Below are 24372 nucleotides of genomic sequence, written 5' to 3' on the forward strand. Positions count from 1 at the left end.
GATCATTTCTCCCTATGTAGGAGGGTGCCAACAGAATGTTTTCGCAACGAAAAACGCCTTTGTTTTAATGATTGCCACTCCAATTCACGTATCATGTCTGTGAGACTATCTCTCTTATTTCGCGATAATACAAAACGAGCTGCCCTTCTTTGTACTTTTTCGATGTCATCCGTCAGTCCCGCCTGATGCGGATCCCACACCGCACAGCAATACTCCAGAATAGGGCGGACAAGCGTTGTGTAAGCAGTCTCTTTAGTAGACCTGTTGCACCTTCTAAGTGTTCTGCCAATGAATTGCACTCTTTGGTTTGCTCTACCCACAATATTAGCTATGTGATCGTTCCAATTTAGGTTATTTGTAATTGTAATCCCTAAGAATTTAGTTGAATTTATAGCCTTCAGATTTGTGTGATTTATCGCGTAATCGAAATTTAGCTGGTTTCTTTTAGTACTCATGTGAATAACTTCATTCTTTTCCTTACTCAGGGTCAATTGCCACTTTTCGCACCGTACAGATATCATATCTAAATCATTTTGTAAGTCGTTTCGATCATCTGATGACTTTACAAGACGGTAAATGACAGCATCATCTGAAAATAATCTAAGACGGCTATTCAGATTGTCTCCTTTGTCGTTAATATAGATCAAGAACAATAGAGGGCCTATAACACTTCCTTGGGGAACGCCGGATATCACTTCTGTTTTACTCGATGACTTTCCGTCTATTACTACGAATTGCGACCTTTCTGACAGGAAATCATGAATCCAGCCGCACAACTGAGGCGATACTCCGTAGGCACGCAATCTGGTTAGAAGACGCTTGTGAGGAACGGTGCCGAAAGCCTTCTGGAAATCTATAAATATGGAATCAATTTGACATCCCCTGTCGATAGCACTTATTACTTCAGGAGTATAAAGAGCTACTTGTGTTTCACAAGAACGATATTTTTCTGAAACCGTGCTGACTATGTGTCAATAAAGCGTTTCTCTCGAGGTACTTCATAATGTTCGAATACAGTATATGTTCGAAAACCCTACTGCAAATCGACGTTATTGATATAGGCCTGTAATTCAGCCGATTACTCCTACTTCCCTTTTTGGGTATTGGTGTGACTTGAGCAATTTTGCAGTCTTTAGGTACAGATCTTCCTATGAGCGAGTGGTTGTATACAATTGCTAAATATGGAGCTATTTTAGCAGCATACTCTGAGAGGAACCTGACTGGTATACAATCTGGACCAGAGGCCTTACCTCTATTAAGTGATTTAAACTGCTTTGCTACACCGAGGATATCTACTTCTATGTTTCTCATCTTGGCAGTTGTTCTTGATTGTAATTCAGCAATATTTACTTCGTCTTCTTTGGTAAAGGAGTTTCGGAAAATCGTGTTTAATAACTCTGCTTTAGTGGCACTGTCATCAGTGACTTCACCGTTGTAAGGTACTGATTGCGTCTTGCCACTTGCCGCTACGAAAGGCCTATTCCCCCCTTCACATACCAGCGACAAAGGAGGAGGAGGAGGAGGAGGAGATTAGTGTTTAACGTCTCGTCGACAACGAGGTCATTATAGACGGAGCACAAGCTCGGATTAGGGAAGGGTGGGGAAGAAAGTCGGCCTGCCCTTTCAGAACCATCCCGGCATTTGCCTGAAGCGATTTAATAAGACAGAGAAGAAGTGTCTGGGCTGTACGGTGTTTATTTATGTAACTAGCAATTCCCAGTCTTACAATGGTCTTGATGCAAGATACTATCACGTCTCCCGCGTTGATCGCCTATTCTGGGGGGGGATTATTATGATATTCAGAACATTAAGAATCCTGAAAAGCAGATGCGTCAGACAAGGGGCGTGCAAACCTTCCACAAACTGTGTTCTTTGTTTCTCAAGCAGTATGGAATGCATGTCCGTGAGTGGCAACGGGAGTTATAAAAGTTCCCATGTGTACCGTCGGTTTGTTATGGGACTTGGCTGCTGGAGTAATTTTTGCTGGTGTACCACAAATAGAAACGGAGCAAAAGCGTATGCATTTGTGCAGTCAGAGACACGAAGCGCAGGTGCAAACATTAAAGTACGAGTATGTAAGATAGTCATTTTTACTGAACAGCAGTTCTGTTAACTATTCCACCGATTTCAACCCACTAGGGGTTAAATTTCGCAAAATCCTTTCGTAATGGGCGACTCCGCTACATAATGAAATTTTCTCGAAATTTCATGTTTCTAGAACCAATAGCTTAGACGCTGTTCGTCAAAGAAACTTTGAACCCCCCATGTAACCCCTTCATACGTTGTATTCTCAAAAATGTCATTTTGTTATCTAACAAATGGCAATCATATTTTCCCCAGCAGAGCGAAAACACTATGTGGCGTTAAGAATTTAAACAAATTCTTGACTGCTACTTTTGTTAGATGTTGAGAATTATTGTTCAGTTACGGCAACAATTTTTCGAAAACAATTTTTCAAAAACCTATGTTAGTCCTGGGTTAACCAATGTGATCTGGGTCCAACCGTTAAATAAGCTGTTAGGCACTTAGTACACTGCAATAAAACGCCTTCTTTTCTTCATTCAAAAAATTCAAGCTTAGCACTGACACCCTGTTTGTTTGTTTCACTCAAGCGTACTAAAAAACAAGCACGGAAATTTTGATGATCTCACGCTATCAGAATAAACTGCTGCTGCCACTGAAGGAGGTCAGTATAGCTTTTCCTGTAGTAAAAAAGTCCTTGGTTTTGTTCTCTGATTCGCAAGCATGAAGTATTACATAATGATTCGCTAATTCCAGGTCCCACATGCCTGTGTATTTCCTTCTGTTACTATCAAAATTGGAGAAGCTTTCTTGCATTTTATCCCAAAAACTGTAGGGTCGCAGTGGCCTAATAGTACTGATGACAATTTTGAGCTCATCCTCATTCTGAATTTTGGAAATTTTGCGCATTTCTCGATCAGAGCATAATCACAATAAGAAAAAGAGAAGCTCTGTCCAGAAACAGAAAACGTCATAGGTATAATTAGCCACAAGATAAACAAATGTGTAAAATCACCCTGTCCTTTTTTTTTTCAGATCGCCTGCACAGATAATCGGTGCACATACAAAGACTGCGCTTGTAAGAGGTGAGGAGTGCCATACTGAGGGTTCTTAGACTGCATGAAGCCGCCAGGTTTCCACCTCTGCCAGATTCTCCCTCGTACAACACTCACATTGCTGCGACTGAAGTGCCTTCCTCATGGATGGCTAAGTTGGAACAAGGCGATTGGTGACTGTGATACTGTACGCACTGCTGTGAGTACAGAAACCTACTGTACGTCTACAGTTAAGTCGTCAGTATCTGCCTGGTCAAGTGTCATTTAAATAATCAGTTTCCTCTATGGCCAGCGCGTAAGCTGAAATGTTGGCATTGTGGAGGCCGCGTAAGTGCGAATCAGAGGCAACCATGGTAAAAATACGGCGGTACTAAGGTGCCGTATAACGTTAGTCCGAGCGACTGATCTGCTCCTCAGACGACGTAGTGTATTTATTGTCGTTTTACACTTTTTAGTAGTGAGTGTAACGTTGTAGTTTTGCCAGACCTGTTTGCAGACGAACCGACTGAGGAATCTGACCCGTGTCTGGAACTCGAAGAACTATAGGTCTAATTTCAAACTGCAAATCTCTGGCAAGTGTTAGCTTACGCTACATCTGTACTCTGCAAACCTCTGTGAGGTGCATGGCAGAGGGCATCTTCCGTTGTACTACGCATCAGTGTTTATTTCCGTTCAATTGAGCATAGAATGCAGTAAAAATGTCTCCTCAAAAGTCTCTCTGCACTCCATAATTTGTGTAAATCTTGTGTTAACAGTCCGTATGGCGACGATATTTAGGAGGCTGCAGTATATTTCGAAATTCGTCAGTCATTTTCTTCACACTCTTCCGTGGGTCAAACAAGCTGGTAATAACTCATGCTGTTCTTGTTTGTGTACGTTCAGTATCACCTGTTAATCTTATTTCGTACCTGTCTGACCTATCACATCTGACACGAGTGTTTTGCAAGTTGTGTCTCCTGCAGACTGACTGCATGTTTGCAGTATCCTGCGACGCAGGATTAGCCGATCGGTCTCAGGCGCTGCAGTCGTGGACTGTGCGGCTGGTCCCGGCGGAGGTTCGAGTCCTCCCTCGGACATGGGTGTGTGTGTTTGTCCTTAGGATAGTTTAGGTTAAGTAGTGTGTAAGCTTAGGGACTGATGACCTTAGCAGTTAAGTCCCATAAGATTTCACACACATTTGAACCTTTTTTTTTTTTGCCGTATCCTGACAATGAGAGAAAATCCACCAACTACTTCACCTATGATCGAGCCCATGTGAACATTCTACTGAGTATACCCACTGAATGCTATATGCAGGTATTTGTATAAGGTTACTGATTCTAATTACAGCTCATTGATATTGTAGTCATAGTATCTACTAAGTTTTGTGTTATGTGAAGTGCACTATTTCAAATTTCTGAAGATTTAAAGGAAGTAGCCAGTCTTTCCGCCACTTTGAAGTCTTATGAAGACCAGCCTGAAAGTCAGTGCGGCTTTTTGTCAGATACAATTTCATTATAGACAACTGCATCATCTGCAAACATTCTGAGGGTACTATTAACATTGTGTTACAGGTAATTCATGTACAACACGAACAGCGACACATTCCTGTTGGGTACACCTGAAGTTACTTTTACATCTCACTGAGTCTCCTTCCAAGACAGCATGCTGTGTCCTCCCCACTAAGAAAACCTATGCAGTCATAAAATTCTTTTCATATTCTATACAAGTACTGAAGATTTCCTGTGTGCTGCCAAATACAAGACTAAGGTGTGAGACTGGTCCCTCGGAGAAGCCTATCCGCTATTGTAGTGCACGGTAGTGGATGGTGGCTCCTCTAATGAACGCACTGATGCCTACAAGAGTTGACTCTGCGGTAGGCGGTTCTCCCAAATCTGTATTCTGACGGTGCGCCACCGACACGGTTTCAGCTGAAAAGCTCAGCGTCTGCACGAATTGGGAAATTGGTAGTGCTGCACGCGGAGAGCACACGATCAGGTCGTGATGGAACGCGTCGATATCGTGTCACGACGTCTGACAGTGCATCGATACTTGCGTCACGTGACTCGTTGGACTATACGCCGTGACGTCAGTAGCACTCGTCCTCCAACGCAACACTTCCCTGTAATTCACGATATGGGCTAAAACTGCCGCATGAGTGCCTGCGTCCAGATTCTTTTTGCACTAATTAAATGTTTCGTCTTAATCGAGTCACTACGGCTGCAGACTAGACGTGGATACGTCCTTTATCGTTTGAGTTATTGAGGATCATGCCGATTTCTAAGCTCGCCGGTAAAATACCAGATCACCCTCTTAAAAGACCTCACCGTGCGCTCAAAGAACTGGCACAACTCGGTCAGGTGCCCAGCGCTTAAGTCGTGGCAGCGAAGTGACGTGCATGTGTCATACGTTTATCACACTGAGATGTGTTGACGTGGAGATGCGACAGAACGGCAGAAAGTAGGTGTCCTGTTTGTACACATTCAAGACGAGATGGTGAATGAATATGGCCGATTTGTTGGTGCATAAACGCAGTCTGTTCAACGTGTCCACGAAGAACCGTGAACCACTCGCAGGCGTGTGACACGCCGTAAGAACAGTGGTCGCAAAAAGATCCTAACGGTCATGGAACGGAGGCGAGTGCCCTGCCTTGCCAGTGACTTTGGGATTCAAACCTTAGAGGCATTGCCGCTGACAATGGATGCAGGTCTATGTCACCCCGTTTCTAAGCTAATATTGCGATGAATTGTGCAATGTCAGATTTTTCATGGAAGCCGTTGTATGTGCCAATGCAAATAACATAGAAAAGGTTGGAAGTACCTCAAAAGTGTCCTTTCAGTTCATAAGACATCCAACAGATGTAGGAGAATAGATGTTGTATCGGCAGGGCCACAGTGTACGCTGAATGTGCCACGCTCTTAAAGGCCGTGACTGTTGTTACCAATGTCTGCTGTGATCTGCCACCAGTGCCTTGATCCCATCTCGAAAATGAGTTCCCTCCTTCCATCGTAATACTTTGAATATTGCGTATTTGTTTTGATACTGTTTATTGTTCATATTTAATGGCATGCATTCAAATAACTCCCGTTACCAGAAGACGCACGGTACACATGAGCAGTCCTGTGAGAGCAGAAGGCAAGCTAGCGTGCATTACACAGTGCCTAATGGTTCAGAAGGACGCATGCAAGAATGTACTACAATATTCTCAGATATTTTTGGAATTTCTTGAAGACGGCTATACAATCTTCAAGAGAAACTTAAAAAAGAGGAAACCAAGTACAACGACTGTAGAGGACACATTGCAAGGTCTCATACCCATAAAGAAGTTCACCAATGAAGACGTGATAAAATCAAAGCACACATTAATAGTTTTCCCATAGAAGAAAGTCACTACTGCAGCAGAAAGCCAAGTAAAGAATACTTCGACCCGGACTTGAAAATAAGCCCCAACTTTCACTTTCAAGCAAACTCAGTGAAGAGAGAAAGAGGTTAGCAAGTTGGACTCGCATTCGGGAGGACGACGGTTCAAACCCGTGTCCGGCCATCCTGATTGAGGTTTCCCGTGATTTCCCCAAACAGCTTCAGGCAAATGCCGGGATTGTTCCGGCCGGCCGAAGTGGCCCTGCGGTTAAAGGCGCTGCAATCTGGAACCGCAAGACCGCTACGGTCGCAGGTTCGAATCCTGCCTCGGGCATGGATGTTTGTGATGTCCTTAGGTTAGTTAGGTTTAACTAGTTCTAAGTTCTAGGGGACTAATGACCTCAGCAGTTGAGTCCCATAGTGCTCAGAGCCATTTGAACCATTTGAACCGGGATTGTTCCTTTGAAAGGGCACGGCCGAATTCCTCACCCTTCCTTCCCTAATCCGATGGTGCCGATGACCTCGCTCTCTCGTCCTCTTCCCCAAATTAACCAACCAAGGACCTACTTCTAGGATTCCGTTTCTTGGCATAATACAAACATCAAAAAAAGTTTTGCATCACCTCGGTACCGAGAGTTCCGGAACCTGTACAGAAAATTCGAACAGAGATCAACATAAACATCATTTCTGCCCTTTTTATTGTCCATGGAAACCACACATTGCATTTTGTACCACCATACAGCGAGACCTTCAGAGGGTGTGGTCGAGATTTCTGTACACATCGGTACCTCTAATACCCAGTAGCACATCCTCTTGCATTGATGCATGCCTGTATTCGGCGTGGCATACTATCCACAGGTTCATCTAGGCACTGTCGGTCCAGATTGTCCCACTCCTCAACGGCGATTCGGCGTAGATCCCTCAGAGTGGTTGGTGAGTCACGTCGTCCACAAACAGCCTTTTTCAATCTATGCCAGGCATGTTCGATAGGGTTCATGACTACAGAAGATGCTGGCCACTCTAGTCGAGCGATGTCGTTATCCTGAAGGAAGTCATTCACAAGATGTGCACGATGGGGGCGCGAATTGTCGTCCACGAATACGACTGCCGCGCCAATATGCTGCCGATATGGCTGCACTATCGGTCAGAGGATAGCATTCACGTACCGTACAGCCGTTACGGCACCTTCCATGACCACCAGCGGACTACGTCGGCCCCACATAATGCCACCCCTAAATAGCAGGGAACCTCCAACTTGATGCACACGCTGGACAATGTGTCTAAGGCGTTCAGCCTGACCGGGTTGCCTCCAAACACGTCTCCGAAGATTTTCTGGTTGAAGGCACATGCGACACTCATCGGTGAAAGGAACGTGATGCCAATCTTGAGCGGTCCATTCGGCAGGTTGCTGGGCCCATCTGTTCCGCGATGCATGGTGTCGTGATTGCAAAGATGGACCTTGGCATGGACGTCGGGAGTCAAGTTGTGCTTCATGCAACCTACTGCGCAGAATTTGAGTCGCAACACGACGTCCTGTGGCTGCTCGAAAAGCATTATTCAACACGGTGGCGTTGCTGTCAGGGTTCCTCCGAGCCATAATCCGTAGGTAGAGGTCATCTACTGCAGTTGTAGCGGCCTGAGCGAGGCATCGACAGTTGCTGGTTCAAATGGCTCTGAGCATTATGGGACTTAACAGCTGAGGTCATCAGTGCCCTAGAACTTAGAACTACTTAAACCTAACTAACCTAAGGACATCACACACATCCACGCCCGAGGAATGATTCGAACCTGCGACCGCAGCGGTCGCGCGGTTCCAGACTGTAGCGCCTAGAACCGCTCGGCCACTCCGGCCGGCTGTCAGATAAACATGGACACAAAAACGCATACCTTGAGAGCCTGTGAGATATTCTTGATTTTCAATATTGTGAAACAGATCTCTTCTACTGCAAGCTCTTTGCTTTCCATATTTTGGGAAGTGGTAGTATGGACTAAAAACAAGAAAAAAATGTCCAGTAAACATTTGCTCTAAAACACATACCTTAAGAATTATGAGCATTTGTTCATTAGAATAGTTGTGTTCCAAAGTACCGAAGATGAACAGGTGCTCATAGCTGTTAAGGTATGCATTTTAATGCACATGTTTACTGGACATTTTTTCTTTTTTTGATCCATACTACCGCCGGCGGGTGTGGCCAAGCGGTTCTAGGCGCTTCAGTCTAGAACCGCGCTACCACTAACGTCGCAGGTTCGAATCCTGCGTCGGGCATGGACGTGTGTGATGTCTTTAGGTTAGTTAGTTTTAAGTAGTTCCAAGTCTAGGGGAATGATGACCTTAGATGTTATGTCCCATAGTGCTCAGAGCCATTTAAACCATTTTCCATACTACCACTTCTCAAAATAAGGAAAGCAAAGAGCTTGTAGAAGAAGAAATTTGTTTCACAATATTGAAAATCAAGGATATCTCATAGGCTGTTAAGGTATGCGTTTTAGAGCCCATGTTTACTTGGCATTTGTGCTTCTGTTATCGTGTACTTTCAGCCGTGCAATTTTGCGCCATCCTTTTGATGCACCCTGTACATGCTATCGAATGACTTTGTTATGTCAGTGTAAATCAATGTGTGCCTTCAGTGTATTCGGCGATCTTAGAGTTATCAACATCGCACATTGAGAGTGTCTAGATGTCGCGGTGAAGAACACGGTCGCCACTAAAATTCGCGTGCGGCGTATACTGAACTGCCTTCCCGCAGTCAACTGAATCACGTCGGAGACACAAGTTTAACCTTGATTCTGCCTTATCCTGAGAGAGCGTTCGCACCGGTGGCGCATTGTGGCGTGGGAGCGGCGTGCGGCAAACGCTGCCGCCGCTTTTACTCCTGCCCATTCTGCTCGCTGCTTTTGTCCACAGTACGGATTCACGAAGGAGGCCGCGTGACGCTAAAAAGGCCTGCCTTCCCTGAGATCAGCGCCGCATCCGTGTTAAACCTTTCAAACGCCGCCGTAAGTAACAGGGCGTGTGCCGAGGTCTTGTTAGCGTAATGAGGTCTTAATATACCTCGACACTTTCCGTCATACTCCTTTGTCCACTTTTGCTTTCTCTCCGTTTCCTGTTTCATCAGCTTGCGGCAACATCGACAGCGAACACGTGGAACATAAAGGCGGTTTTAGTAACGGAAAGATCCTCGCTTTGTCTTGTTGACGTGACAAAATTCATCTGGCAAAATGAGGGAGTTTAGACCCACCGTTTGTACAATCATGTCAAAAGGTTCTCGCGGACCACGTGGTTTCTCTGTTTTGTTTACGAGTAATTATAAAGTTATGGCTGTCACCTCGAAAAATTAAAAGTTACGTAATCAGTTATTCCTTTGTTCGCACGTACATCCCTGCAGCCCTGGTAGGAGTAGCATATAACAACATGGTCAGTAATGCGCAGAGGGCGCAGTAGTAATTTTGTGCCAACATAAAAATTCTTTATTTATAACTATGTAAATTGTGCGGTCACTGCCGACTAGTCACTTATAAGGCGCTTAAAGGATGCTGCGTTCTCGGAATGCTATACAACAATTCAATCAAATAACACAGTTTTACTGTATTTCTATTAAGCAGATTGACGAAACTTTGAATTTATAACGGTGTCGCAAGCGATGGCGACAAGCAAGCAATCAAAGTCCTTTGCTGTAAACAAAGTCCATGTAAGCAATTGATATGGACCAGACGTCACTGCTATCTTAGTGCTCTCCTAGTACTGTCCTAATACTGTCCAGCCGAGGCTGGCAGGAGCGGCGCTTGTATTCTCTTCGGTTAGAGTGCGCTCCTGTCGTGCGGTCCTTGTCAGAGGGCTATTGGCTGACGTCGTCTCACCGTTTTCTTTGTTCTTGAAATCTTCGTCTTCGTGGCGGCGGCTTGTCGATACAGCGGAACATAAATTATACATTAGTGACAGTTATGCATAGAATAAAGCTGGTACAAACTTCAACGTGACGAAATAAATCTCGGGTGAGCAGCCTGGTATGAGTGTACATAGGACACAATATTTCGGCAATCGACCACCTTACCATCATCAGGTGCGCTGATGTACTGACCTGCAGTGAGTCGGCGCCATGTATATATAGGACTATCCCCCTCCCGCTCCTCCCTCAGGCGCTTCCTATGAGTCGGTGCGGTGCGCTCCCCGCGCGTGGTCCAGGTACAGCGTCCGTTCTCCCGCCGTCTGGGCGCTGCGTCCTAGGTCTTCTCGTTCAGGAGGGTCTGCCGGCACCGCTCTCGTTATTCTTCCCTCCTCCCCCGAAGTCGGTACACTCTGGGAAATATCCTTATTCTTCTTAATCCGGGTGATCGCGGGTTCCCACGCCTTGCTAGGGATGTAACCGCTGTCACGATTTAGTTGTGGCTCCCTTACTCTGATCTCTATGGCTTCTTTGATGGCACAGTCCCAGTATTTGGAAGTCTGTGTCAGGACTTTGGTTTGGTCATAATCCATGCTCCTACAGGCAATGCTCAGCGATTGCCGACTTACTGGGCTGTTGCAGACTAGTGTGCCGTTGATGTTCTCGGCATCGGTCCTCAATGGTACGAATGGTCTGCCCTATGTACACAATACCGCAATGGCAAGGTATGTGATAAACCCCTGATTTACGTAGACCAAGGTTGTCCTTGACACTCCTAAGAATGCTCTTGGTTTTGCTTGGAGGACGTAAGATGGTGTTTACGTAAAGATGGTGTTTATGTAAAATGCGTCCAATTTTTCCGGATAAGACCCCACAAAACGGTTACAAGGAAGGGCAAATTCTGAAGGCTCTACATCCCACACCTGCAGCACCGGCGGAAACTGAGGATGAACCTCAGGAGGAGTCGACCTTGGCTATTATTCAGTTTCGTGGGACCTTATCCGGAAAAATTGGACGCATTTTACGTAAACACCAAGTAAAAACCTCAATCCCCCCACCCTCACCCCCATCATCATCCTGTTATCTCCTGAAACGGTTCTCAGAAACTGCTTCGACTTACCTTGGATGGCGAGACCATTGCGTGACATTTTTTTTCGGAACGACGACGAGGTGATTTTCGAGGGTGACTGTTCCTGAACAATGTATCCGTCAAGTCAACCATTGTTGAGATAAATGTGTCCCATTGTGAATGTGTAGAAATGGATTTCACTGTAGCACCTCGATTTTATCGAAATGATAATTACAACGTCATGACCACCGCTCGATCAAAGGCCACTCCACAAAAAGAACAGCTCTTTGAAACAGTGGGAAAACAGTCACCTAACTCCATTTCTAATAGCGGTCATGCTTGGGCAAAGACTATGTACTATTTACACATTTTATATTCTACATAATGCCAAAATGTAAAGTTCTTTTAGAACCAAATGACAAAGAGACTGTTGGTTGCTACAGTGTTTCACGCTTTACTTTCAGGAAAGAGACCCAGATGACTTTTTCGTTTTTCTATGCCAGTGGACAAGCCATTCCTTTGTAGAAGTCTGAATTCTGTTCAGGAAAATCGCACTGGGGAAAAGAGATCCTCAGTGACGAATATCTGGGAGGGCATTTACCTGATAACCGTAGAAAACCTCTCGTGAACGTTTGTCATAGCTGGGTGATTACAATAACTTTTAAGTTAATATGGGAAGAACGGCGTCCCAGCCAAAAATCTCTAAATACGAATGAGTATGTATCTGTGTGTGTATGTGTGTGAGTGTTTGTGTGTGTAGTTCTCTTGCCAAATGCATTATTGTCTGTAACAGTTTATTTTCAATAACATGCGTAAAGATTGGTTGCAGAACAAACTTTGTTTCAAATCGGAAGTCATTACTTCTTGATGAAATAGAACTTCTGGTTCCTCATTACTACAAAAGATTTGCATGATTATATTACTTGGACCAACAGCAGATATAATTAAAGTAATTCAGTTTAGGACAAACTGTTCCTTTGTGCACGGAACACGTCCATAATGTACATATGTATATTCCACCAGCTATCAATGTATGAAAGGTCATAAATAATAATTTCAGATGTAATTATTCCATACACTTGTCTAAAACACGCCTCCGGCTCCGGAGTTGAGCGGTATGCATTGTTGTTGACACGCGAGTCCCTGTGTGTCGACAATGTACCACGCACAGAAATGTGTGTACATTTGAAGCACCTTGTTTCTGTGGGTTTCCAGATTTTTAGGTTAGTTCAAGACGTGCTGTTCCCAAAATACACGGTTAATGGAGCGACGAAATTGGGAGTGAGGCGTCGGGTTGTGATAACTGCAAAAGGTTAGTCAAAAATCGTTTGAAAAAGTGGCTTCAAATACCTGAAAGCCGATAGCCAAAACTGGAAAAGCCGAGTTCAGAAATGAATTTGTGATTTAGGAACTTTCATACACTTCTTTCACATTCGAGGAGTGCCACTACATTTTATCAGGTACATACCAAAAACGTGATGTAACATTGCTGCTTTCCGAAGAAATGGATGCCGGAATCAGGCAGTCCGGTGAACGAGGCAGATAATTTTAAATTTAGAAATGAAGTCAAAATCAACTCCAGTGTATACAATGATTTTAAAATAAATTTTGTGTTTGCCTTGGTGAATTCTGTACTTGTTTCTAAACATATTTATTTATTTACTTTTCTTTCATACTAAGAACTTTTTTGCTACGTTCATTGCTTCATCACTTTTATTTACTATTCTTTCAGTTCAAACTTTTACCTGTACCTTTACTTTTAACATGCTTCGCCAACACCATATTTGTAGGGCCTAGGCACTAGCGGAATGCAGCAAACAAAATCTCCTGGCTACGACAGGGTGCTCCCAAGCGGCACCTGTGGCGCTGTTTGTGCAATTCAGAACACAAGAGAGAAAACCACTCACCCGGCGGCCTCTGCGTCGGCGGCTTCTGCCCTGGCCTTCTCCTTGGCAGCCACGGCTGACACTTTGTACGACGACATCTGCAACACACGAGCACAGCAACGTTCACGTCACCCTTTCACATTACCAGCCGACTACTATGAGGCCTCTGTTTAGCCTTATCGGTTCTGTTAGTCGTCCCAAACTCGTAGCTTTGGGAATTTTATATGGAGTAATATGCGGATTATTGGACGATATAAAACGGAATGAACACACATGATATTACTACCTCCTCAAAGAGATAATTTAAATGGTTCAAATGGCACTGAGCACTATGGGACTCAACATCTGAGGTCATCAGTCCCCTAGAACTACTTAAATCTTCACACACACCCATGCCCGAGGCAGGATTCGAACCTGTAACCGTAGCAGTCGCGCGGTTCCGGACTGAAGCGCCTAGAACCGCTCGGCCACCGCGGCAGGCAGGTAATTTATAAAATGTTGTTATTCTTTCTTTTTATAATGTGTCTCTGTCGTTCCCTTTATAAACTGTTCGGCTTATTGTTGCAAAGATTATTGACTGTACAGGACACTGTAAATTAGAAACATATGAGGCCTCTGTTCTGGTTTTTGCTATGGTTCACAATTGTATCTTAGGAAGTACTGACGCATTCGCAAAATTAAGAGTGATGATGATCCGCCGTCGGAAAAGTTCGTGGAACAAAGATACCGTGGTAGCATGAACTTTATGGAAAAAAAGGAGAAATTTTTTCTCGCTGTGTATTTTATTCGTATATTTACCTATTTCAAATGACTGTCGGAAATGGCTCATACACCCAAATAAAAGTTTCAGAGACGTCAGACAAAATTAAATTGTAGTTAGTTTATATATAGGTCATGAGCATACTGAAATTTTTAAAATTAAACTCTGTGCACCCTGTTACTACAAATGCAAAGACATCGGGCGTTGTGTCATTCAGAATTAAGCTTATCCATAAACTAATAAACTAAAGAGCCGAGCAGGAAAAACTAAAAGAAATTGTATACTTTATCACTAAGTACCCCTTTTACAAATTCTAATGAAACAATAAATACGTTAATAGATTTTATAGCTGCGAAAAGTAATCAACAATTATAAGGGCTTCGTATAATGTTTTAGCCCTTTGTTTCCCACATTTTATTCACTCCAGTAAAGAATACAAGATATCATTTTCAGCTCTACTACAAACGCAATTCGGAGAGTGTATTAAATTTGACAGATTTTGCGTTTTCTTGATCCCCAGGTTGGTTCAAAAACCTTCATCAAAACTTTTCATACGATATCAAAACACTAAACTTTCAACACGAATGAAAATAGAAACTTGGAGTCAGTTTTAATTTACGCATCAAAACTGAAAGCCGAGCGTTCATTCACTTCTCAGTATGCTTCAAATACGGAAACCCAAGGCGTTTGGGGTTTCCGTATTTCAACGGGATGGAGGACTGGCACCCACATTTAACAGCATTGCATGACAACGGCTGCCACAGGGTGCCAGGGACGTGCACCATTGACGACCAACGTCGCATGATTTCGCTTTTGAAAATAAAAAACTTTGGAGTCATATGCATAAGTTAAATTCTACTTCAAGTTAATTTTTCTTCCAATGATAAATTAGATATCAGTACAGTAAAGTATTCGAATCATTACTGTGAGTGCCTCTTGCAAGTTTACCGTTTGGTGTCTGATAAGTACACCCTTACTCACTGCTGGTGCCGCATTCTTAACAACTGCCCAAACCGGTAAGGCAATGCGAGCGTTAGTTGTTATTCCAATTTTTAATTTCGTGAACTTTTTTTTTTAAGTCGCCCGAGGTGGCCGAGTGATTCTAGGCGCTACAGTCTCGAACCGCGAGATCGCTACGGTCGCAGGTTCGAATCCTGCCTCGGGCATTGATGTGTGTGATGTCCTTAGGTTAGTTAGGTTTAAGTAGTTCTAAGTTCTAGGCGACTGATGACCTCAGAAGTTAAGTCTCATAGTGCTCAATGCCATTAGAACAATTTTTTAAGGGGCTCCGGAACGCCCTATACTTGCAATGTTAAAATAACGCTTATAAATTACATCTTTCCTCACAAAGTATTTGAGGTAGGAAGTTGAACTATTTACAGATTATTTGTTGGAATATGGGCTACAACTCAACACAGGGATTTTACAAAATTTTAGTTCAGTTATTAAAGATGATTTTTTTTCAATTGTAATGAAAATTCACAACATTTTTTGCAATTTTTTATTTATATATTCAAAAATATACAGTTTTTTTGGAAAAAGGCTGTGTTAAATTAAGAAGAAGGTACTGTGTAACATTTACTGAAAGTTTGAAACAAATATGTTTGGAAGATCCTTAGAAAACATGTAATTAGTATGAGAAGATAAAAGTTTTGCGAATCGAGCGACAAAGATTGGATTAACTTTTTAGTGCATTCCAGGTCCATAGGATGGATTATCTTCATCCTCTGCAAACTCCTCCTCCAGCTTCCTCTTGTTCCTCCTCCTGTTTACTCTTGCTTGTATTTCTAGACTCTTTACAACCCTGTCTGCAGCCCGAAGGCGTTCCTTGTCTAAAGCAAGCATCGCTCGTTGTTGTGTTCGTAGATTCTGCTACCATTTTCTTCAGTTGCAGTTACTGCAACACTGTTCCAAAAGGTGGTCATGTATGAACACTTATCACATTTCAGTTGTATTTCACTAGCAAGTCCTACGTGCTTTATTATGGAGAGTTCCAGACCAACTTCACTACAATGAATACATCTTACACAGTTTGAAAAAATTCCTTTGAGAACCGACATATCAAAAATTTCACTCACATCCGATTCGCCCATAAAACATTCATAGTTTTCACTCGTTGAACCAAGCTTATTCTGTGAAGTATTTTCTTTCCCACTTTGACTGCTATGGGCAGGTGTACTTGAGAGGTTAGGTTCACTCACTTGGTTATCGTCTTTATTGTTTACAGTAATAACACATACCTTTGTCTTTCCAACATTTCTCCTTTTCTTAAAAGCCTTCAGAGGATTTCTAATAACTTTACTTTTACTCATTATTATACTTCAACAAAACAGAGACTCAAGAAACAGAATTAATTACGAATATTTTCGAGATAAGGACAGAGTAAATAAACATGAAACAATCAACAATCACACCAGCGATATACACTGAACCATCACAGGTTAGCCACAACACATACTTTATCTCACATCAATAAAATGTACCTGATGAACAAGGACGTTAATAACACCATTTGACAGCAGTTTAACAGCGCCACAGTGGGTCACGCTCATGTAGAACACATTTTAAAAAATATTTAAAAACAGTTGTAGTCTTCGGAATTGAATAAATTATATATCTATTAAAAGGTAATAGACTGCAAATTCAGAAAACGCAAAAAAGTAAACATTGATCTTTTCATGATTTTGAGTCTTTCCGGAGCCCCTTAAGTTACTTTCTTGATTGTTACGAAAACAAGGCCCGGAAACTCAGCGTTCCGCGGAACGTGGTTTAAAGAGACTGCGCGAGCACACGGCTGCCACCTCGTCAACACCTCCCCTCCCCGCTCCCTCCCCCAGCGTCCAGGAGGGAGGGAACAATAGAATAGCGCGGCCCTCGGTATCTGCTGACATGAAGCCCACCGGGCATGTTCGGAACCAGTAGAAATTTGCAGCGCGTCATCTCAGGAATTTTCTTCGTTCAGTGCATGACGTCACAGACGGCCGAAGTTCCGCACTTTCGAACAGACTGACCTTCTTGTTCACTGTATTGATTTCAAACTAATATTTTTTTCGTAAGGATTCACTCTTTCATTCCCTGCTCCCCTTGACTCTATGCCCACTAACGTTATCCGATACTTTGGGGGTGCAAAACGTTTTAGGAACTGTTTTCAGATGAACTACTGTTTATTATGAAGTCTTCCAGGGTAACAGGAAGTTTTATTGCAATTGCGAAAGCCGTGCCTTCCTCTGTGTGGACAATTGAAGCCGTTGGTATCTTAGTGCAGACGTATCTCCTGCATGAAAGAATTAAAACTGGGAATCATAGTAAAGAGGAAAGGCTCGATAATTTTGATGGTTGTCATGATGACCCGTATAGGGAGGCGTGTAAGTAGGTGCAGGAGACAAATTTTAACTGTCCGATACTTAATAGATGCGAAGTTGCGAGAAATTGCATCAAGGCCGGAATGAGATTATGAACACTTAGAGAGAAGAGAACAATGGCCTGTACAGGAAGGCGTAAGTGGCGAGGCAGTTAACGCCCAGCCAGAACCGGCAGTGAAACGGCACCGCACGCCGGTTAACGGAGGTGTTAACAGCGCAACGGACAAGGCGGCGCCACTGCTGCGGCTGTAATCTCGCTGGGCACTTGTCCTTTCTCTTCCAGCATCTGGGAGATGTAAGACGTCCATCCAAACAGAGAGAGACAAATTGTAAAGTAAAGAAACTTTAATATTCAATAGCCTAGGGTTAAATACTGTACAGCATTCTAAAGAACCGTACACTTTTATTCCAGAACAACAAGTAGTTCTAAATAAATAACTTTGGAATTTATAGAACATGGGTATTTCAGATAGAACAGCTTACAGGGAAAGCTGGGACAGAAACAAAACTAACATCGAATGTGATCTACATCGTGCACAAACGTTAATATGTACGAACCAAACTGCAAAGAAAACATCCCTTAATCAATGAAACAATACTGGAAATTTGCTTGAAACATTATAGAGATATACCGACGAAAGCTACAGGAATAAATGCAGATCCAGACATTGGAGAATAAGGCAGCTTTGAATGAAGCGACATGAGAATAATTCGATGAAATTCTCAAAATAAAGAAACACAGAAACTCTCCCGGAGGTGATGTCATGAATATTGAATTAATTAGCACGTTCCACTGGAAATTAAATATGGAATGTTGGACATGTTCAGTGGTTGCTATAGCACATTTACAGTACTGGAGTACCAAAGTACATGTCAGTAAAACACTTTAATAGGAATACTTCGGTAAAAGTCGATACCGAACAAAGACGGAACGAGGACGAAGTATTCGTAAATCAGGGAATGAAGCAGAAAAACGCAATGTCACCAGTACTTATGCACAGTAACGCAGTACTCTGAACAGAAATTTTGATGTCGAGAATGTAATTTCAAGTACTCTTTCATTTGACGCTTACCAACTTTTTAGCTATTCAGAAAACAATCTGCTATTAACAGTGAATAGACCTGAGAAAAATTAGCTGAATGTTTTGACCTGAAAATATTAGTAAATTTGTAATACTCATTCGACACTGTTCACTGGCAATCACCTTTCGAAATTCTGAAGTAGGCAGAGAAAAAAATACAGCTGTTGTAAAGTGGTTGCAACTTGTACAGTAAAAAGAATGCCTACATAAGAGTCGAGGAGCATGAAACGTGTGCGGTTCTAGGCGCTACAGTCTGGAACCGCGTGACCGCTACGGTCGCAGGTTCGAATCCTGCCTCGGGCATGGATGTGTGTGATGTCCTTAGGTTAGTTAGGTTTAAGTAGTTCTGAGTTCTAGGGGACTGATGACCTTAGAAGTTAAGCCCATAGTGCTCAGAGCCATTTGAACCATTTTTGAAGCATGAAACGGAAGCATTGGTTTAGAAGAGTGACTGGATTTCTGCCTATCGTTTATCTTAATCAATCTGAACACTGAGTAAGCCTTGCAGGGAACCAAGGAGAAATTTTCAAAGCAAAATGAAGTTCAGGGGGAAAAAAATAAAAAAATTCACCTTTGCCGTAGGCATCGTAATTCTGCCTCAGACGGGAGAAATATTTGAGGAGCAGTTAGACGGAATGGCTAGCGTCTTCAAACAGACTGTAAAATAAACAGACTGTAAAATGAACATCAATAAAAGTTCTCATTAAGAGCGCTGCGACGGTACTGCCACCTCTTGGCTTCTTCCTACTCCTACTGTATCTTCTAGTAACTTCGCTGTTTTCTGACGACCGGGTAATAAATGGCAGTGCCGAAAATGAAGTAGAGACAACAGTACATATTTTATGACTAATTCCACAAGTATGGCATTTCGATCGTTAGAACTATGTTTATGACGTCATTTGTTCTGAGCTGTGAGTTGTACAATCACAATTTTGCAGGTGCTTCAGTAGTACATGTAGACAGTCAGTAGCGCCGGCCGAGGTGGCCGAGCGGTTCTAGGCGCTACAGCGTGGAACCTCGCGACCGCGACGGTCGCAGGTTCGAAACCTACCTCTGGCATGGATATGTGTTACGTCGTTAGGTTAATTAGGTTTAAGTATTTCTAAGTTCTAGGGGACTGATGACCTCAGAAGTTAAGTCCCATAGTGCTCAGAGCCATTTGAACCATTTGAACTCAGTAGCACATGTGAACACTGTCTGTAAATTGAGTTGCGAACAGAGTTAGTAGTGCCGGATGCTGAAGCTTTACTGTATGAATAGCGGAAATGTAGTTAGCGATAAACGTTTTTCTTTAGTCATTTTGCGGGTGTTGTCCGCTAGAAAACGCTTTGTAGAGGTTTGAAATTATGTGGAGTGGTGGTCACTAAGTGCACTCGATCTCAAAGACAGCATGAATGTAGTCTGGATAATTTCGCCACCGTGAGCCTGAAGACTTACACATAATCTAATATCATTCAGCGTTAAACCTTTAATGTAAGATTATACCTCTTAATGAGTAGATTATGCTGAATTTTAAATTTTTAAATTCGGCCAATAATTTTATAAAAAATACTGAAAATCAAATTTTTGTTGCCCCCTCATTAGATACGCAACCTGCAACTGGAACCGTGCACCACTAACCAGAAAATGTTCGTGATGATGATGATAATGCTGCTCATTATTGATATTGTTGCGGTCTTCAGTCCAGAGAATGGTTTGATGCAGCTCTCCATGCTACACTATCCTGTGCAAGCTTCTTCGTCTCCCAGTACGTACTGCAACCTACATCTGAATCTGCTTAGTGTATTCATCTCTTGGTCTACCTCTATGTTTTTTACCCTCCACGCTGCCCTCCAATACTAAATTGGTGATCCCTTGATGCCTCAGAATATGCCCTACCAGCCGATCCCTTCTTCTAGTCAAGTTGTGCCACAAACTCCTCTTCTCCCCATTCTACTCAATACCTCCTCGTTAGTTATGTGATCTACCCATCTAATCTTCAGCATTCTTCTGTATCACCACATTTCGAAAGCTTCTATTCTCTTGTTGATAATTCTTCCGGGTTATATGGCCGTGGTCCATGGAATTCTTCTATTCCTAACGTTTCGTCCAATACTACGTTGGACATCTTCAGAGGTATGGCTGGACCTGCTGAATCCTGTCGACTGACGAGTCGGGCGTCGCAGAGCGGCCTAAATACCGAGGAAAGTGGGCGTGGTCTAGCTTGCACATAGTGGGAGAGAGAAAACTAGTCAAAGATACAATGTAACTATCGATAATAGTCCGTCATAGATAAAAATCATTTATCAATTCTCTAACGCCACTGTCCATATTTCGCTTAATTAATAATTGCCACTATGTGCAATCTAAGCCACACATTTCCTCGGTATTTAGGCCGCTCTGCGACGCCCGACTCGTCAGTCGGCAGGACTCAGCAGGACCAGCCATACCTCTGAAGATGTCCAACGTAGTATTGGACGAAACGTTAGGAACAGAAGAATTCCATGGACCACGGCCATATAACCCGGAAGAATTATCAACAACAGTACCATCCGGTCGTGAAAGCCTTCACTGTACTTCTATTCTCTTCTTGTCTAAACTATTTATCGTCCATGTTTCACTTCCATACATGGCTACACTCCATACAAATACTTTCAGAAACGACTTCTGACACTTAAATCTATACTCGATGTTAACAAACTTCTCTTCTTCAAAAAACGCTTTCCTTGCCATTGCCAGTCTACATTTTATATTGTCCCTACTTCGACCATCATCAGTTATTTTGCTCCCCAAATAGCAAAACTCCTTTACTACTTTAAGTGTCTCATTTCCTAATCTAATTCCCTCAGCATCACCCGACTTAATTCGACTACATTCCATTATACTCGTTTTGCTTTTGTTGATGTTCATCTTATATCCTCCTTTCAAGACACTGTCCATTCCGTTCAACTGCTCTACCAGGTCCTTTTGCTGTCTCTCACAGAATTACAATGTCATCGGTGAACCTCAAAGTTTTTATTTCTTCTCCATGGATTTTAATACCTACTCCGAATTTTTCTTTTGTTTCCTTTATTGCTTGCTCAATATACAGATTGAATAACATCGGGGAGAGGCTACAACCCTGTCTCACTCCCTTCCCAACCACTGCTTCCCTTTCATATCCCTCGACTCTTATAACTGCCATCTGGTTTCTGTACAAATTGTAAATAGCCTTTCGTTCCCTGTATTTTACCCCTGCCACCTTCAGAATTTAAAAGAGAGTATTCCTGTCATAAAAACAAAAGTACAAAATGAAGTGGAGGGATCACGTTCACTTTGTGGAAGACTGTATGATCTCCGAGATCATTTTGTAATAAGTCCGCAGTTCGTTGTCTAGCGGCTAGCGTTGCTGCCTCTCGATCGTGGGGTCCCGGGTTCGATTCCAGGCCGGGTTGGAGATTTTCTCGGCCCGGAGACTGAGTGTTCGTGTTGTCCTCATCATTTCATCATTATCATTATGATCCGTGAAAGTGGCAAAATTGGACTGTGAAAAAATTTGTGCTTTATACGGGCGCTGATAACCGCACAAACCGAACATCATCAACTTTGCAATATACTCGCAAAGGAAAACGAAATACAGACCAACTATCACAGAGGTGGCGTGAACAGATTTGATGCAAATAAGGCCAGTAGGTGTAATTCTTGATATAGATGATGACGATGAATACCACTGTGCCATGTTCTTAACCCCGCAGGGACGCATATCAACTACAACAATTCAGTATAAGATAGTCCCCAATATTACCACGAGTTATTTGTATAGAATGATCATGGCGATCGCTGGAATTCGAGTATTACAGTCCCATGCCAGAGATGTAAAACTCAGTTTCGTCTATTATCCTTTAGATAAAACGAACAGAATGATTCGTACAGTTTAGGCGCTAACTAGGCAGATATAGAACCAAAGCACGCTCCAATTGGGACTAAATACTTATACACTGTTATGAAATTCAACCTATATACATATCTACTGACCATTACGTTAAATAAACAAAACTTGGTGACTGTAGCAATCAAAATAAACTTGTGAAATATTTTGTACAATATTTTCCATCCAGGCGCATAACTGTCGCCATTGTGACGAAATTGGTACGATTCCTCTAAAGAAGCCAATAAAAAAGAGATATAACACCATTGATACATATCCGCTACCAAAGAAGATTACAACTGTTGGTCCGTCTGCATCAAGGTGCCACACTTAAACAATTATTATACAGTCTTGGTTGCACAATCAATTTATGATATCATTTACGCGTTTCAGTGTGTTCATAACCATCTGAATTTATGGTTCTTGAAATGCAAGAGTATTTACTGATAAGTGAGAACAAAATTCATGAAAGTTAATGTAAATGAAAGCAGAAACATAAACGAGAATAAAAAAATCATAAAAGTTATAGTATCGACAATAACGAGACAAAATTAAATTTTGTGTTTTCTGAGTCTCACTTAAAACTATTTTGTATTGATTTAAGTGTTGAACTGAATTATCACCGACCTCTCTCGAGACTTAAAGTTATAAATAATTAAAAAATCTTCTCAAAATCGTGCTTCACAGCTTTAAAAAAGTACGTTTTGTTATAACAAGTATCTGAAGCTGCTAAAATGTTTTATTTTTTTCCTTTTACAACTTGTTTCAAACATGTGGTCATGATTTCTTGCGTAATTATGACTATTATAGATCAAAGAGTTCCTTTGTCGAAGAAGAATAAAAAGGACTGTTGCTTTTTTTAAAGTAACCATTCACGCGAAGAGACGGCCGTCTAAATCACAACAGCACTTCTCAGTGCTTCACACTTTACACAAAAGGTGTTGTGCCCTAGAAACTCATCCGTTCAAATCAACCACGATTGACTTCTTATCCTTTGTAATGATCCCACATTTCTTTCTCGCAGAGTTCAAAACACAAGTGTAATTAAAAACGCACTTCTCCTTTGGTTTAAACAGCTGCTCGGTAGAGAACAGCCATATTGTCAGTCAGCAGTGTTTACAATATTTTGGCGGTAGCAGAGGCGGTTATGAGCTCAGCATCTCCTCTTGTGTCTTATCTGTACTCTTTACAATGTTATCGCCTGTGGACAACAACAACGATAACTTAAGTATGCAAAAAGCTCATCATAAACAAGATTTCCACTGATGAGGTCTCCCTAAATGTGCAAAAGATGGGCCAAGCGCACGCAATACGCATGACTAGCAAAACACGCGGGCGTAACAAACAGAAGGAATACCTGTGTGGTGAGAGCTGTGCACAGCGCACGTCGCCAGCATCGAACTTAAACAGTATCGTCACTTACGTGTCACTCTACCTGCATTCTGAATTAAGATTGATACTTTAATATTACACTTATTTGCCCTATTTTTACCCAGCATAAATGAGCTAGATAAATTCGATAATGCGGGAGAGCGTTGCCAGTCAGTCGGTAAGATTTATGTATAGCAGTATGAGTAATTACCTCTGTTTACGCCGTAGTGTTAGTGCTGAAGACGTGGAGGATGACTAGGCTACGGTTAATAATTTAGTTGCGAAAAGTGAATGAAGATTAAAGATATGGCTCCCGAAAGGAATAAAAGAGGATATATTTTTAGTGTATAATAAATCACTAATTTACTGCATGTCTCAACTCTATGTTTTTTGACTTGTGTGTGTCTGTGACGATGGCTGTGATAGGTCAACGATAATCTTTGGCAGACTGTTTTACTCTTTGAGTTTAACCAGTCCCAGAGAGGCATTTTTTTCTTTTTTTTTACAGTGCTGCAACATATGACAAGAATTTATTTACTTTTTTGTGGTTCCGCTAACGACGCTATCGGGCATTCATCATATCTTAGACACCGTAGAACTGCACGAATCTCTGTAAGTATTTATTTGAAAGTAAGTGATTGTCAGAAGCTACGAAA

The 24372-nt window shown here is 42.3% G+C and overlaps 1 protein-coding gene across 1 annotated transcript in view; it reads right to left on the bottom strand.

Annotated features, from left to right (window-relative positions):
- Positions 1-24372, bottom strand: part of LOC124545588 (sialin-like) — a 148529-nt gene that overhangs the window by 115262 nt on the left and 8895 nt on the right. Inside the window, exon 2 of the mRNA XM_047124536.1 lies at positions 13277-13353. Within this exon, the coding sequence (XP_046980492.1) occupies positions 13277-13353 (77 nt within the window). The remainder of the gene's footprint in view (positions 1-13276; positions 13354-24372) is intronic.

Source organism: Schistocerca americana, chromosome 8, assembly GCF_021461395.2.
Source record: "Schistocerca americana isolate TAMUIC-IGC-003095 chromosome 8, iqSchAmer2.1, whole genome shotgun sequence".
NCBI lineage: Eukaryota > Metazoa > Arthropoda > Insecta > Orthoptera > Acrididae > Schistocerca > Schistocerca americana.